Source organism: Artemia sp. Qi Xiang Cuo, chromosome 6 (genome assembly GCF_049724085.1).
Source record: "Artemia sp. Qi Xiang Cuo chromosome 6, ASM4972408v1, whole genome shotgun sequence".
Taxonomy (NCBI): Eukaryota; Metazoa; Arthropoda; class Branchiopoda; order Anostraca; family Artemiidae; genus Artemia; species Artemia sp. Qi Xiang Cuo.
The window spans coordinates 68,339,363-68,354,273 of record NC_142799.1 but is presented as its reverse complement, the minus strand read 5'-3'; the positions used below and the strand labels follow the sequence as shown (position 1 = coordinate 68,354,273).

The 14,911-nt window shown below is 36.2% G+C and overlaps 1 protein-coding gene across 1 annotated transcript in view; it reads right to left on the bottom strand.

Moving 5' to 3' along the window:
• Nucleotides 1-6,934: 6,934 nt before the first annotated feature.
• The window catches only part of LOC148951544 (atlastin-2-like), a 137,520-nt gene continuing 129,543 nt past the window's right edge, over nucleotides 6,935-14,911 (bottom strand). The window contains exon 7 of the mRNA XM_089091047.1: nucleotides 6,935-7,352. Within this exon, the coding sequence (XP_088947173.1) occupies nucleotides 7,212-7,352 (141 nt within the window). The 3' untranslated portion in view covers nucleotides 6,935-7,211. The remainder of the gene's footprint in view (nucleotides 7,353-14,911) is intronic.

Here is a 14,911-nt window from a genome sequence, read left to right as displayed (position 1 = left end):
ACTTTCATGACGTGTTTAATCACGTGTAGAGGTCCCATAGAATAACAATGGAAGGAACATAGAATAGCATGGAAGGGGACATAGAACAACATGGGGGGGGGAACATAGAATAGCAAGGAAGGGAACATAAGCCCTTAAAATAGCATGGGAAGGAACATAGACTAGCATGGACGGGAACATAGAATAACATGGGAGGGAACATAGAATAGCATGGTAGGGAATATAAACCCTTAGAATAACATGGGAGGGAACATAAGCATTGTAATAGCATAGGAAGGAACATACGCTCCTAAAATAGCATGGGAGGGAACATAAGCCTTTAAAATAGTATGGGAGGGAACATAAGCCTTGTAATGGCATATGAAGGAACATAAGCTCCTAGAATAGCATGGGAGTGAACATAAGCCTTTAAAATAGCATGGGAGTGAACATAAGCATGGTAATAGCATTGGAAGCAACTTAAGCTCCTATAATAGCATGGAATGGAACATAAGCCCTTAAAATAGCATGGGAGGGAATATAAGCCTTGTAATAGCATAGGAAGGAACATATGCTCCTAAAATAGCATGGGAGGGAACATAAGCCCTTAAAATAGCATGGGAGGGAACATAAGCCCTTTTAATAGCACAGAAAGGAACATAAGCCTTGTAATAGCATAGGAAGGAACATAAGCACCTAGAATAGCATGGGAGGGAACATAAGCCCTTAAAATAGCATGGGAGGGAACATAAGCCCTTGTAATAGCATAGGAAGGAACATAGTCGGCTAGAATCCATAAGTACATGCTCTGGAAAGACGCCAAGGAACATAAGCTCCTAGAATAGCATAGGAAGGAACCTAAACCAAGCAAATCCATAAGTACATGCTCTGGAAAGGTGCCAAGGAACGTAAACCAAGCAAATAGTACAGGAAGGAACATAAACCAAGCAAAATGGCACCTCTTACTCTACTCTCCTCCCGGGAACTTCGGGGGATTAAGTTATCCTAAAAGACATACTTATAATATTTTCGAACATGCTGAACAAAATGGCTATCTAAAAATTTTGATCAGGTGACTTTGGGAAAACAATGAGCGTGGGAGGGGGCCTAGTTGCCCTCCATTTTTTTGTCACTTAAAAAGGGCACTAGAAATTTTAATTTCCATTCCAATGAGCCCTCCCACGATATTCTAGGACCACTGGGTCGATATGATCACCCCTGGGGAAAAAAAAATAAAATAAACACGCACCCGTGATCTTTCTTTTGGCAAAAAATGCAAAATTCCACATTTTTTCAGATAGGAGCTTGAAACCTCTACAGTAGGGTTCTCTGATACGCGGAATATGATGGTGTGATTTTCATTCAGGTTCTATAACTTTTAGGGGTCTTTCCCCTTTTTTCAAAAATCAGCCAAATTTTCTCAGGCGCGTAACTTTTGATGGGTAGAATTAAACTTGATGAACTTATATATTTGAAATCAGCATCAAAATCCAATTCTTTTGATGTATCTATTTGTATCAAAATACCGTTTTCTAGAGTTTTGGTTACCATTGAGCCGGGTCGCAATAACCAATACTATATGTTAACATTGGGTAAAGTTCTTAACTTTTAGCCCTCCTCCTGGGGGCTTCGAGGGATTAAGTCATCCTAAAAGACATAGTTATAATATTTTCAACCATGCTGAACAAAATGACTGTCTCAAAATTTTGATCAGATGACTTTGGGAAAAAAATGAGCGTGGGAGGGGGCCTAGTTGCCCTCCATTTTTTTTGGTCACTTAAAAAGGGCACTAGAAGTTTTAATTTTGGTTCCAATGAGCCCTCCGACGATATTCCAGGACCACTGGATTGATACGATCACCCCTAGGAAAAAAAAACAAAAAAAAACAAAAAAACAAATAAACAAGCATCCGTGATCTTTCTTCTGGCAAAAAATGGAAAATTCCACATTTTTGTAGATAGGAGCTTGAAACCTCTACACTAGGGTTCTCTGTATATGCGGAATATGATGTTGTGAATGTTCATCAACGTACTACAACTTTTAGGGGGTATTTCCCCCTTTTTTCGAAAATCAGCCAAATTTTCTCAGGCGCGTAACTTTTTATAAGTAAGATTAATCTTTATAAAGCTTATATATGTGAAATCAGAAATAAAATCTGATTCTTTTGATGTATCTATTGGTATCAAAATTCCTTTTTTTAGAGTTTCGGTTACCATTGAGCCGGGTCGCTCCTTACTTACAGTTCGTTACCACGAACTGTTTGATACTGATATAATAACGTACAGCTATCGTTCTCAAATTCTGCCCACGTCAAGACTATGCCTTTAGCTTATTGCTTTTTAATATGTTTTTATGACTTGCGGAGTCAGTTGCTAGAGGAGAGTAAAAACTAAGTTGCTAGAGGAAAGTAAATAGTGGAGGAAATTTTCGAATAAGAAAAGCAGAAATAAATTAAAACTTTAAACTCAACGTCCTAGCGCTTCAGTCAATATGACAGAGCAAAGAAAATGAAGTGATTTCACGAATTTAATTGCTATTTTACGAAAAATTAAAAGATGACATTGTTCTTATTTTATTGTGCTTCTGAATTCTCCCTAAGAACTTATAAGATTTACAAAATTAGCATCTTACCTAGTGGCCCGACCAATATGGATCTTTGGGGTCTGATATCAACATATCGGTAGCGTACCGATTTGGTACCGATACAATTTGCCGATAAATTTACCCTCCGAAATAAAACCTTACCTAAAATTTAACCCCCCCTCCCATTCTCTGCCAATATTCATATTCATGTTTCCTTCCTGGTCTATTACACACCAAAGAACAGTTTCAATAATTCACTGTGAATTCCAAAATTAGGCCACTTACAAAAATTTATTAAATTTTTATACTTTTTGTGTTCAACAGTATCTGAGCAACCAAACGAAATGGCAGATATTTACAGAAATAACAAATAAGAAGAATTGAATCAAAGAAGCCGGTTTAGTTATATAAACACGAATACGTAAAAATCTGACAGGAAGAAGCAGGGGCGGATCCAGGATTTTTTTTAGGGGGGAGGGGCGCAAAATAGGTTGATCCGATAAAAAAAAATTTAGAGGGGGGGGGGGCACAAAATAGGTTGATCCGATAAACTTGCGTTAGGAGCAAGTTTAATTAATGCATTCTTGGGTTAATTAAGTACATTACACTACTTTAGACTACGCTAGGGGGGGCACCCTCCGCCACCCCCTGGATCCGCCACTGTGAAGAAGCGTAAGGTATTTTTTGAAATTGATGATTCAAAATCCAAATTTCATTAGTGGGACTTTGAATTTCTTATTATTTACATGTTAAAGTGAAAACTATACTTTACATTTATGTGATATGGTCTCTTACTACTTAATCCATGCTTAGGTATACTGAATGCTTAGGTACACCTTAAGTTTTACGTTTGGAGGAGATATCTATGGAGTGTGTCGACAAAATCGTCCAGTATGCCGACAAATGTGGACAAACTAGCTAAATTTCCAATATAAATTTCCCAATGTGTTGACACGCGGTTGGGACAGCTTGGAATTCCCTCTCTCCGCCTCAAAAAACTCCCTAATCTCATTTGTTGTGCCCCTGACTATATATCATGGTTTTAACCAATTTAATCTTGGATCTTTCACCCACGCAAGTGAACATTTATTTTACAAAAATGTATGATTTATGAGTATGATTTAATCTATTATTTTTATCTGTTTTGATAGAGGATGCACGTTTTAGAAGTTACCATACATTTAGAACATTGCTGCAACAGATTTTTATTGACAACTATTGGCAACAAATATAATTTGACTTCATTTGACTCACCTGTGCTGCTCTCCACCATGGTCATACGTAGCTCGGGGTTCCACCCCAAAGGACTGATCAAGCGAAAATTACCTCATAAAATTTGATGCCATCTTCTGGACAAATTGCGCAAAAAAAAAATCGTTTGATAACCGATATTTTTTTTCCTAATAACCGATAATGACACTGACCCTCGTATCAGCCCGATAACATCGGCCAGACCATATATCGGTCAGGCCCTAATCTTTACAACGATACATTCCAAAATTTGAATGTTTTTCTTATCACTTTATTTCAAGTTTTCTGTAATGTTTGTGAATGGTTGCAAAAAATATTAAATTTTAGAAACAATATGTAGGAGTGATTTGTGCGAACGATATCCCAAATCGTGAAAAAAAGAAGCTTTTAGAATCACAAGTACATCAGAAAAATTATCTTTTTGTAGTTGATCTATGCTCGTATACGTAAAATTCATTAAGTTAAAAGTTGTCCACATCATCAGTAACGAACCTGAACATTTTGTCCACTTTTCAACGATGGGGGAAAATACCCACAAAAAAAAGTGCGGTGTAAATGCAAATTACGCTGTCAGACTCACCATAGCAGAAAATCATTTTAAATGTATCAAGTCTTTATATAAAAAAAAAGGCAAGATTTGTTTTTTTTCGAGATGGCTGGTCACCGCTGCGCTCTTTCCCCAAGGGGCCGACATTTAAAGTTATGGAGTTAATTTGACTTTCTGAGAGAAGTCTTGTAAAATAATTTTTCTTATAATATTTTCACTGCAAAATATTGGTGTGCAAATATACTCAATTGACAACATAGATAGATATACTGTCTTTTTCTTTATGTCTACCCAACTCCCAAAGTAAAAATTCATGGTCCAACTGGTATCTCAATATTCCCTGAAAGCTTAGGATCGATCCCCAGCTTTGCTCTCAACATATTGCTCACTTACTATTTTGATGCCCGGGTAGTTAAACTGTCTTTTAATTTAAATCCCTACTTTACCGCGAATTGATTCTAAGCCCATCTAGGGATAAAATGACCAACAAAAAACAACTTAACCGCATTGGGGACACAATTTTTTTGTCCGTTATATCCCCGTCCCCCCCCCCCCTCCAAAAAAAATAAACATAGAGTGTGGTATCTCCCGTTCTATCTTACTAACACTTCGTTCACGAAGTATCCTCCCAGTCATTCACAAGGTATTACAGATATACCATTTTCATATTCTTAATAGATTTTTTTGTATACCTTTACGCCCTCCCCCGAGTAATAAGTTTAGATCCATGCAGCACCCAAACACCACTTTAAAGCTTCAAAGCAGTACCTCAAGCTTTACATCAGTAGTATAGCTATGGGCACTACTAGCGTGCCCAACATGGGGTGAATGGTTCATTAAAATTGGTCTTAGTAGCCCTTCAAAGTTTCCATAACTACTAATGTGCCTAATACGGGGGGGGCGAGGGTACTTTTATACAAAATTGGTCTTAGTAGCCCATCAAAGTCACAAGGCTTTCTGTGAGACCACTAGGGGAAGTGTTTCCAATCGATTGTCAGTGAGTGATCTTGACAGAATAGATATAAGGATGAATACTTGCAAAACTTTTTTGGACGCTGTTTAATGAATAAGAAACTTTAAAATCCAATTTTATGACCTTGACAGGAGCACAGTAGTTACAAATGTTTATCGATTATTTGCACAGATGTCACCAAATAATTTTTTATGCGAGATGAACATTTATGTCACTATTATTATTTTATTGCAAATATTGGGACCTGATGAAAACTATCTGCGAAACTAATCCTTTGAAGCAAATAATGAAAGGCTTCAAAGAGATAACAGGGAATGCAATTCCTTGCCCATGTCATTCAATATTTCGTTGATCATCATGGTCCGTGGTACCCCTTAGCCTGAGACCTTCATGCTCCTGCCTCTCATTCTCGGCCCATTGCCCTCCTTGAGCCGTCCTGTTCGAGCCTCTCCTAAAATTTTCCTCGGACGAACAAATGCTACATTTCTCTGGTCATCACTTCTGCAAAATGAATATCCAAGGAAAACAGATCTGTTTGGATAAACAGCATGGGTACTAGCTTTTTCTAGTGGATATCCCTGCAAAATCGATGTGCAACATGGGAAGAGTAAGTAACAGTCATTAATACTCCTATATCCACTACCTATTGTCTGTTGTTGAAAAGCAGCCCATCATGAAGTCTTCTTCGGTAATTTCATTACAAATTATAATTTTCACACACAGTTTAACTCACGAAAAATTCGTATCCAACTCGCTCTACGTGAAAATCACTTGAAAGGATGTTGTCTTGAAGAAAAAAACAGTTATTGGAAAGGAGCAATTTCGTTATTATGACTACAAGTCGGATGGAGTGGTTTTGGCTTTAAAATTGAAATATAGCACAGCTGCTTGTTTAGCAGCAAACTACAACTATATAGGGCTGATTCAACAGGGAAAATGTTGTTTTGTTCACCAGAACAAACCTACGGGCCAAGTCGTGGTGGGTGCTCAGTAACACCAGAGATCTACTCTAATAAATCAACCACATCTCTTGGTGACATCAGAGAAGTAGGATCGATACCAAGTTTGCAAAAACTAAATTAATGACTTGAGTACAGAGAGTGTCAGACTTCATTTGCAAATGTGGTTCCACCGTTGGCGTGAAAAATTATTTGACACCACAAATCTTTATGTGAAAAGCCTGTTTCATTGCACTAAGGAAACCCTTGCAAAATTTTACCGCTAACTTGTCTTGAGCGTTAATGGGTCAAGGTGAATATTGAACAGACTGAAAGGTACTAAATGTTTACTACCCTTACTGCTACAATTACTACTAATAACACTTTTAAGAATTAGGGTACAAAAAAAAGAGATTTTCAGAAAATATTGGGGGCATGTCAAATTAAATTAAAACTGTCAAATGACTATATAAGAACGGCTTAGAGTATTAGGTTGAAACTTTCTGAGCATGCTGAGAGGCAGGTTGAGCTAATAACATGCACTATCAGCATACTATTATTACTACTAGTAATAGTACAACAACTGCTGATAGTACTAATATTACTAACGATAATGGTGCTAGTCTGGAAGTTCCAGGGATTGCTGGGCTAAATCAAAACACACTATGTGCATACATGTAATGAGCAGAACATATCAGAAATATCTTAAAAACATCATAAAATTTTAAATTTAAACTATCAGGGTATGAGGATGGGTAATTGTCCTGGAACGAAAAGGCACAAATATGAGCACCATACCTGCTTACTACTAATACTACTACTACAACTAACGCTAATCCTGATATTCCCACTATTATTTCAGCTCGTGTTTAGGGTATAAAGGGTATACCCTATACACGAGAATAGGATATAAAGAAAAAAAAATCATAGAAAGTTTTCCTTAACGCTTTGGGATCACTCTGGTTGCTGCTACTATTGAGCCCGCTACGAAGGCCATGCATATTCCCAGCAGGTGGTTTGAAGAAAGAGTATCCATACTTTCTTTTTTCTTCTTCAACTCGATAAATATTTCTTCTATTTCCTGAAATTGCAACAAAAAATAAAACAATTAGTGTTAAAATGAAATGGCATGTAACTACTACTACTAACAACAACTCACCGCAGCACCAAGCCACCAGCGGCCAACACAGCTACGCACGCTCCTCCTCCATCCCAAATGGCATATAACTTCTAGTTAAAGCCCTATTTAAATTGGTTTTTGGACGTATTAACTAAAAAAAACAAGCTTTTTTAACTGAAAGTAGGGAGCGACATTAAAACTTAAAACGAATAGAAATTATTCCGTATATGAAAGGGGCTGTCTCCTCCTCAACGCCTCGCTCTTTACGCTAAAGTTTTTTATTGTTATGAAAAATAAAGTTGTGAGACAGAGTCAAAATTTAGCGTAAAGAGCGAGGCGTTGAGGAGAGGACAGTCCCTTTCATATAGGGAATAATTTCTGCTCGTTTTAAGTTTTAATGTCGCTCCTTACTTTCAGTTAAAAAAACTTGTTTTTTTAGTTAGTTTTTGAACGTTTTTGAATTAATGCAGCTTTAATTTTGGCTCACCGGACATGAATAATTAAAACCAAATTCGTATATTAATTTTCCTTTTTTTGGCTAATTGGCTTTCTCGACATTATGTTCTGACGTAACTTACGAAATAACTTACGTAACGAATTTCTATATTCGTATGTTTGTATGAAGTATATTAGGTAGTTCGCTCCCTAGTCAATACCTCGCTCTTTACGCTAAAGTATGAATTTTGTTCGAATCACAAACCCCTGAATCACAAAGGCCTGTTAATTGTAATAGATAGATCTTTTGAGAGTACTAAAAAAAACTTTACCGTATAGAGTGAGGTATTGACTAGGGGGCGAACCCTCTCATATACGTAATAATTTCTGTTCGTTTTAAGTTTTAATGTTGCTCCTTACTTTCAGTTGAAAAAAACTTTTTTTTAATTAATTTCTGATTGTTTTTTAAATAATGCTGGGAAATCCGGTGCCCCCTTCATGGACATGTCCCTTCCCACAAGGAAATATCCTCCATGGAAAGATCCTCCCCCGTAACCCCTACTCCAAACCCAACCCCCATTAGAATAAAAATTCCTCCTGAAAACGCCTCTATACTTCCCAATAACCAATGCTATATGTAAACCACAGTTTATATAATTAGCAGTAAGTTTACCGCAGATAATTTCTGGCTCTTCATTCTCGGTGCGAACAAAAAGCTCCTCCCACTTATTTGTGTATTTATTGATTAGTGTGTATGCGTCAATCAATGAGAAATGGTTAGAAAGTACATTATTCGTAATTGCGAAAGCAGAAAAAAACTTGGTGAGCCGGCCAAGTTGTTTGCAACTTTCCCATCTCACAGGTATGACTTAAGACTTATGCTTACCATGCATGTTTTTGGCCGATTTTAAATAGATCGCGTACCGTCTTCAAGTTTCAACGAAAGGTAAAAATTTTGGTATTATTCGATAGCTGAGATTTGACTTTATAAATTCACTGCATTACTTTTTTTTTAAATTTGCTTCAGTTTTTTTTTAAAGAAAAATATTTTTTTTTAAATATGGAATTTTGCGACTAAGCTGAAGCTACTATTTCAACCGAAATGACAAGGTTTGTATACCATATTGTTCATTAGCTTCAGATCTATTTATTCGCCGTGCCAGATTTTTAAAATTGCTTTGAATTTACTGTACAAAATAATGTAAACTTGCTTGAAAAAGCATTAATTGTTACCGCTAGATGGACTCTACTTCGCTATTTCTCATTCAAAGAAATAAAGGCGGATCCGTCATGAAGGGTGAATGTAATGCCTTTAGAGTAGGTGGTTATGGGTGGTTTAACAAAATGCAGTTTTGCCTTACAGTTACGGTCTGACAAAAAGACAAGGCAAAGTTCTTGACTAGACTACTTTGGAATATTCTTCTCTGTAATTTATGGGACTCAGTGATTTAAACAGTTTCATCACGGGAAATAAAAACAGAAGAAGAAAATAAAGCAAACCTCAAGACAATTCTAAAAGTATCTAATTTTGGATGTCCCATTCGATGTATTTGGTTACAGTAAAATGGAAATTATGTCTTTGGATATTGTTTTGTTCAAAGTTGTTTAACAAATCCGATTATAATTTATTTATATACGTTTCATTAATTTATCTATGTGAATTTATTACCAATCCACAAGAAAAGTAATGAAAACGTAGCATGGAAACGATAGAATCTTCTTAATTCATTTATTTTCAAATTATACCGAATCACGGGCGATCTTTTGAAAGTTAGCTTGCAAAAAAATAAATATACTTATACATTTGCCATTCAAGCTTTTTCCAGTATAATAATCACTACTGTTAAAATGGGATCTAATGCCTAGACTGGCTATAGTCCCAGTTGAGAAACTAACTTTGTAGATATTGTTTGTTTGATATTTTTTCCACTTATTTCTCATCAACAGTTTGTTCGTAATGTCAAACCAACAAAAGTGAAATAAATAAAATATTGTCACATTCTTGACCTGATGAAACAATTTCCGCTAAAATTTCAATATAATTACTAGATTAGTATATTAGGTACTTGCGTGTTATAGCGACCACACTTTGCTCTTGATCTGTAATGAAATCGATTCTCTGTCTTCACTCGAAGATAATCAGCTTAGCCTGAGCGAGAGAAACTACTTTGGGCGTATATTTTAATTAAATATTTAATATATAGAGGCGGCTAATCTAATTATTAAATATAATGTGTTCTGGCCGTCCTGCTTCCCATAATTCTGTGTTGTATTTTCCATAATTTTTTTTTTTTTACTAAAGTATAATATTTTCATTAACATTTTGGTATATTTCAAAATGATTAACCTAACTTCACTTCTTTGGTGTGGTCGCTATAACATGTAAGCACCAAATATTATTTGAATATATTCCAATGTAGCCTATGTGGGTAACAATGGAAGGAAGCATGAAACTCTGATTAATAGAAAATTACTGCAAATATGAATTAATAATTACCTTGTTCCATTTTTTTTTTTTTTTGTATATCCTAGAATTATACCGGCAACCATCTCAGGGTTGGTGGATTGCTAAAAAAAAGCTTCCATATTATTTGGAAAAATACAGTTTGTAGTACTACTGTTATTTTATTAAGATGTTTCTATGAGATTTGATCAACAACACTGACAGCAGCCCCCCCCACTCCATCACAAAGTCGTTCCTGGGGTTGGCGATTCGGGGAAAAATTTATTACAGCACCCCTCCCGACTCAATATAAGCGAAAAAAGCTAAATCAAAATCAGATCAAACTAATGTTTGCTCTGTTACTATGGTACTTGTGTCTTATAGCCACCACACTTAAGAAGTGAAGATGGGCTAGTCATAATGAAATGTACCAAAATAAGATGTAAATATAATAGTTTAGTAACAAAATTATGGAGACTACAACAATTAATTATGGGAGGGGGGCGCCCAGACCGCATTACATAAAATACGACCTAAATTAACAAAAAAAACAACTAAATATTTAATTAAAATATAGCTACAATGGCGTTTCCCACCGAGCTGAAGCTAATATTGTCAAACAGTTCGTAGTAACAAACTGCAAGTGTGGAGCGACCCAGATCAATAGTAACTGAAACTCGGAAAAACGGAATTTTGACACCAATAGATACATCAAAACAATAAGATTTTAATGCTGATTTCAAATATATAAGTTTCATCAAGTTTAGTCCAACACATCAAAAGTCACGGGCCTCATAAAATTTCCCTCGTTTTCGAAAACGGGGAGAAGCACCCCAAGGAAGTTATAGAACCTTAATGGAAGTCCCACCATCAGATGCAGCGTATCCAAAAAACCTACCTAATAGGTTTGAAGCTCCTACCTGCAAAAACGTGGACTTTTGCACTTTTTGCAATAAGAAAGATCACGGATGCGTGTTTGTTTTTTGTTTCTTTTCCCCGTGGGTGATCGTTCCGACCCAGTGGTCCTAGAATATCGTGGAAGGGCTCATTGAAACGAAAATTAAAAGTTCTAGTGCCCTTTTCATGTGACCAAAAGAAATGGAGGGCAACTAGGCCCCCTCGGACGCTCATTTTTTCCCATGGTCACCCAATCAAAATTTTGAGACAGCCATTTTGTTCCGCATGGTCAAAAATATAGTACCTATGTCTTTTAGGATAACTTAATCCCCCAAAGTTCCTGGGGGAGGGCTGAAAGTTATCAACTTTACCCATTGTTTACATATAGTATTGTTTATTGGGAAATATACAGATGTTTTCAGGGGGATTTTTTTCTGGTAGTGGGGGGGATCGGGGGTTATGTGGGAGGATCTTTCCATGGGGTAAAGGAAATTGCTATGAAGGGGGTGCTGGATTTTACAGCATTGTTTAAAAAAACAATCAGAAATTAAGTTTAAAAAGAAGTTTTTCAACTGAAAATAAGGAGCAACAGAAAGTTACCTAGTATCACAGCTGGACAATCTGATAACTCAAATTTTTTTTTTATACTAGATTATTATTGGTCTTAAGTATCTAGTATGGACTTTCGATTCCAACCCCTTTAATAGCCAGTGCCGTCCTTTGGGGGTGGCAAGTGGTGCTACCGCACCGGGCCTCGCGCTGACAGGGCCAAATATGTTATGAATTACAATCACATGAGTGATTTTGTGACTTCATGAGGGGACTCACAGAAAAAACCGTGGAATGTACGACTTGAGTTCCCAAATTTGCGCTCCCCCTTTATATTAAGCAGGGCCAACGATTTTAAAACTGTCAAAACCCCCGTTTGTTAGACACCTTTTTGGCCCTAAACCACAACAGTCTTGCTGAACCCTAGGAATCACATTGTTACCGGTCCCGCTGGAGGTTATATTATTATTGCTCCCGCTATATTACGACCATAACGTCAGGCCCCGCGTAGTGCCGACTGCACAAGGCCTTGCGCACCAGTAAGGCCGCGTCTCCCAATACCCCAGTTGTATATCTGATTTCAGTGAACTTTATTAAAAAAAATGAGTGATTTTGTAGAAACAAATCTTTAAGTTTGAATCCTGTTTAAATCTTCTACATGTTATCCTTCAGTCTAGTATCAGGTTATTTGATAATGCTATCGGAATCGAGTCAGACTTCAAATTTAAATTTATTTAGCTTTTGTATTTAGTTCTGAAAATGCTGAGTTTAGTGACTGCGATTCCCATAGCTTTACGACACAATTTTACACATTATATTATCAATTTTTGATACTTTTTTAAAGGTAATTTTTTAATCCCCCTCTCTCTTTCTCTCTCTCTCCCATAGAGAGGCTAGATACCTTGGGTCTAACAATAATATTACTGTCTACGCTTAGTGTCTCCAAAGGGGGTAATCTTGTGTGGAAACTTCTCAACGTTAGGAATCATTTTATGTTTTTTCTTCTGAAATATGATTTAGAAGCTAAAATTACAAAAAACCACGGTAATTGTATATTATATAAAACACACTCGAGAATTGAAATTTGGTGACTGCTTGAAATAAAACAAAGTATGATGAAAATACAATGCTTTAGTAACAAAACATAACAAAACCTAACCTAACAAAACCTAACCTAACCAAAATACCAACTAAATATTAAACTAAAATAACAGCTATTATTTGGTTTCTCAACAAGCCGAAGGTTATTGTCTGGTATAGACAGCGTGAAAAACCGGGTAATCGCAACACAAGTTCTCGAGTGTGTTTTATATTTTAGACAAGTACCAAAACCATATATAATTGACTAGGGCGCATTCAAGATTGTTGTTTGGGGGGCTGAAATAGTTTTTGGAGGAGGGGAGTTACAAAAAACTTTCAAATTGATTTTGTAAAAATTGTTGTTACATTTTTGCGAGTAAGCCAAAACAAATTGGCCGAAGGAGGGGTAAAAACCCGGTAAATCTCCCCACTTGGATGCGGCCTCGATCATTAATAAAACTTCGCTTTTTAGTCAACAAACGTGACTTTGATGCAGCCCTGGCATAAAATGTCGCAATATCGTCTATGCTTGTCTCCTTAGGAAGTAAACAAGTTTTTACGATACAAAGGTGGATTTTGCCTTTTCAAAAATAATTTCAGATTGAAAAAAAATATTCTGCCACTGAAATACGTGTGGTCAATCCCTCTTTACCACATTGCTTGGGATCAGTACTTCTAAATCTAGATATTAGGTTTCTGCTTCTGAAATACGAGTTTGACGCTAAAATAAAGAAAAACCACATACGATTTACAATGGTGCATCCAGGATTGTTGTTAGGGGGGGGGGGGTGAGAGTATTTTTCGGGGGGGGGGGAGGAGTGACAAAAAAATGAGTATATAAAATTTTTGTTACTTTTTTGCGAGTAGGACAAAAATTTAATGGGGGCAGAGATTCAAACGCTGTAATTCCCCCCGCTTGGATACGGCCTTGGTCATTAATGAAATTCGGCTTTTTTGTTGACAAACGTGACTTTGATGCGTCCCATGCATAACATGTCGCAATATCGTCTATGCTTGTCTTCTTATGAAGTTAACAAGTTTTTACGATACAAAGGTGATTTTTGCATTTTCGAAAATGATTTGAGATGAATAAAAAAATTCTCCCACTGAAACGACATGCGGTCAATCCCTCTTTGACACATTGTTTGAGGTCAGCACTTCTAAATCTAGATATTTCTAAAAAGCAATAATCTGTTTCTGGCGTACTGGTACGAATGTTACAACAAATACTTTTTTTTTGCAATAAGAAACCTATCACCCCCAAAAAAGCTAGTCAACAATATGGTACAAGCTTAACTGACGGAAAAAACAACCTAGTGGTTAATGACTTAAAAATAGCATTACAAATTTCAATTACTTTTGTTCTGGTATGTGTTTAAATAAAATATTTCATTTTACAATCGGAAAAGATTTTCGAATTGCGTAAAAATGTTTTCTTCGGTTAAAAACTCGAGAGAGAAAAAAAGCGTTATTAATTTTCTGTTATAGCAGCCCGACTCAAGAAGTAAAGCTAGGCAATTCCTAAAAAAAAAAAAAACGGGATGAAAATATAATTCTTTAGAAACACATTTGGCTATATGTTTACACACTAGGGGGTGGGGTTAAGATATAGCGGGTCTGCATGCAAAATATATTACCTGCAATTACTCTGCATATTATGAAATAAGACTTGTTTTCTAATTTCAAATTATCCAAATACTTTAGCCCCCCCCCTAATATGCAAATATATAGCCCATATTACATAACTCTCATTTATTCTATCACCTGACACTTTTTTTTTCATTGAGTATAAGCTAATTGTCTTTTAATACAGACACAAGAATAACCGGGTATAGGTTTGTTCTCGAATTTTACACAGCGTAATTCTTGAGTGGGATCAAGCTTTATTTAAATTAAACCCATTTTTATCTTCTTCATTTTTGTAAATTAAAAGGCAGTGTGGTCTAAGAAATAATTTTCTTTCTTTAGAAAGAAATTTTTTGATCACCCCGGAGATGGCTAGCCTACTCGAGTCAACTATATCGCGCAAGAATCTGCGACGGGGAAAAACTGGTAATTTGATTTTAAAATAAGCATTTCATATTTACAGCTAAACAAGTAAAAAATACCAGGCACT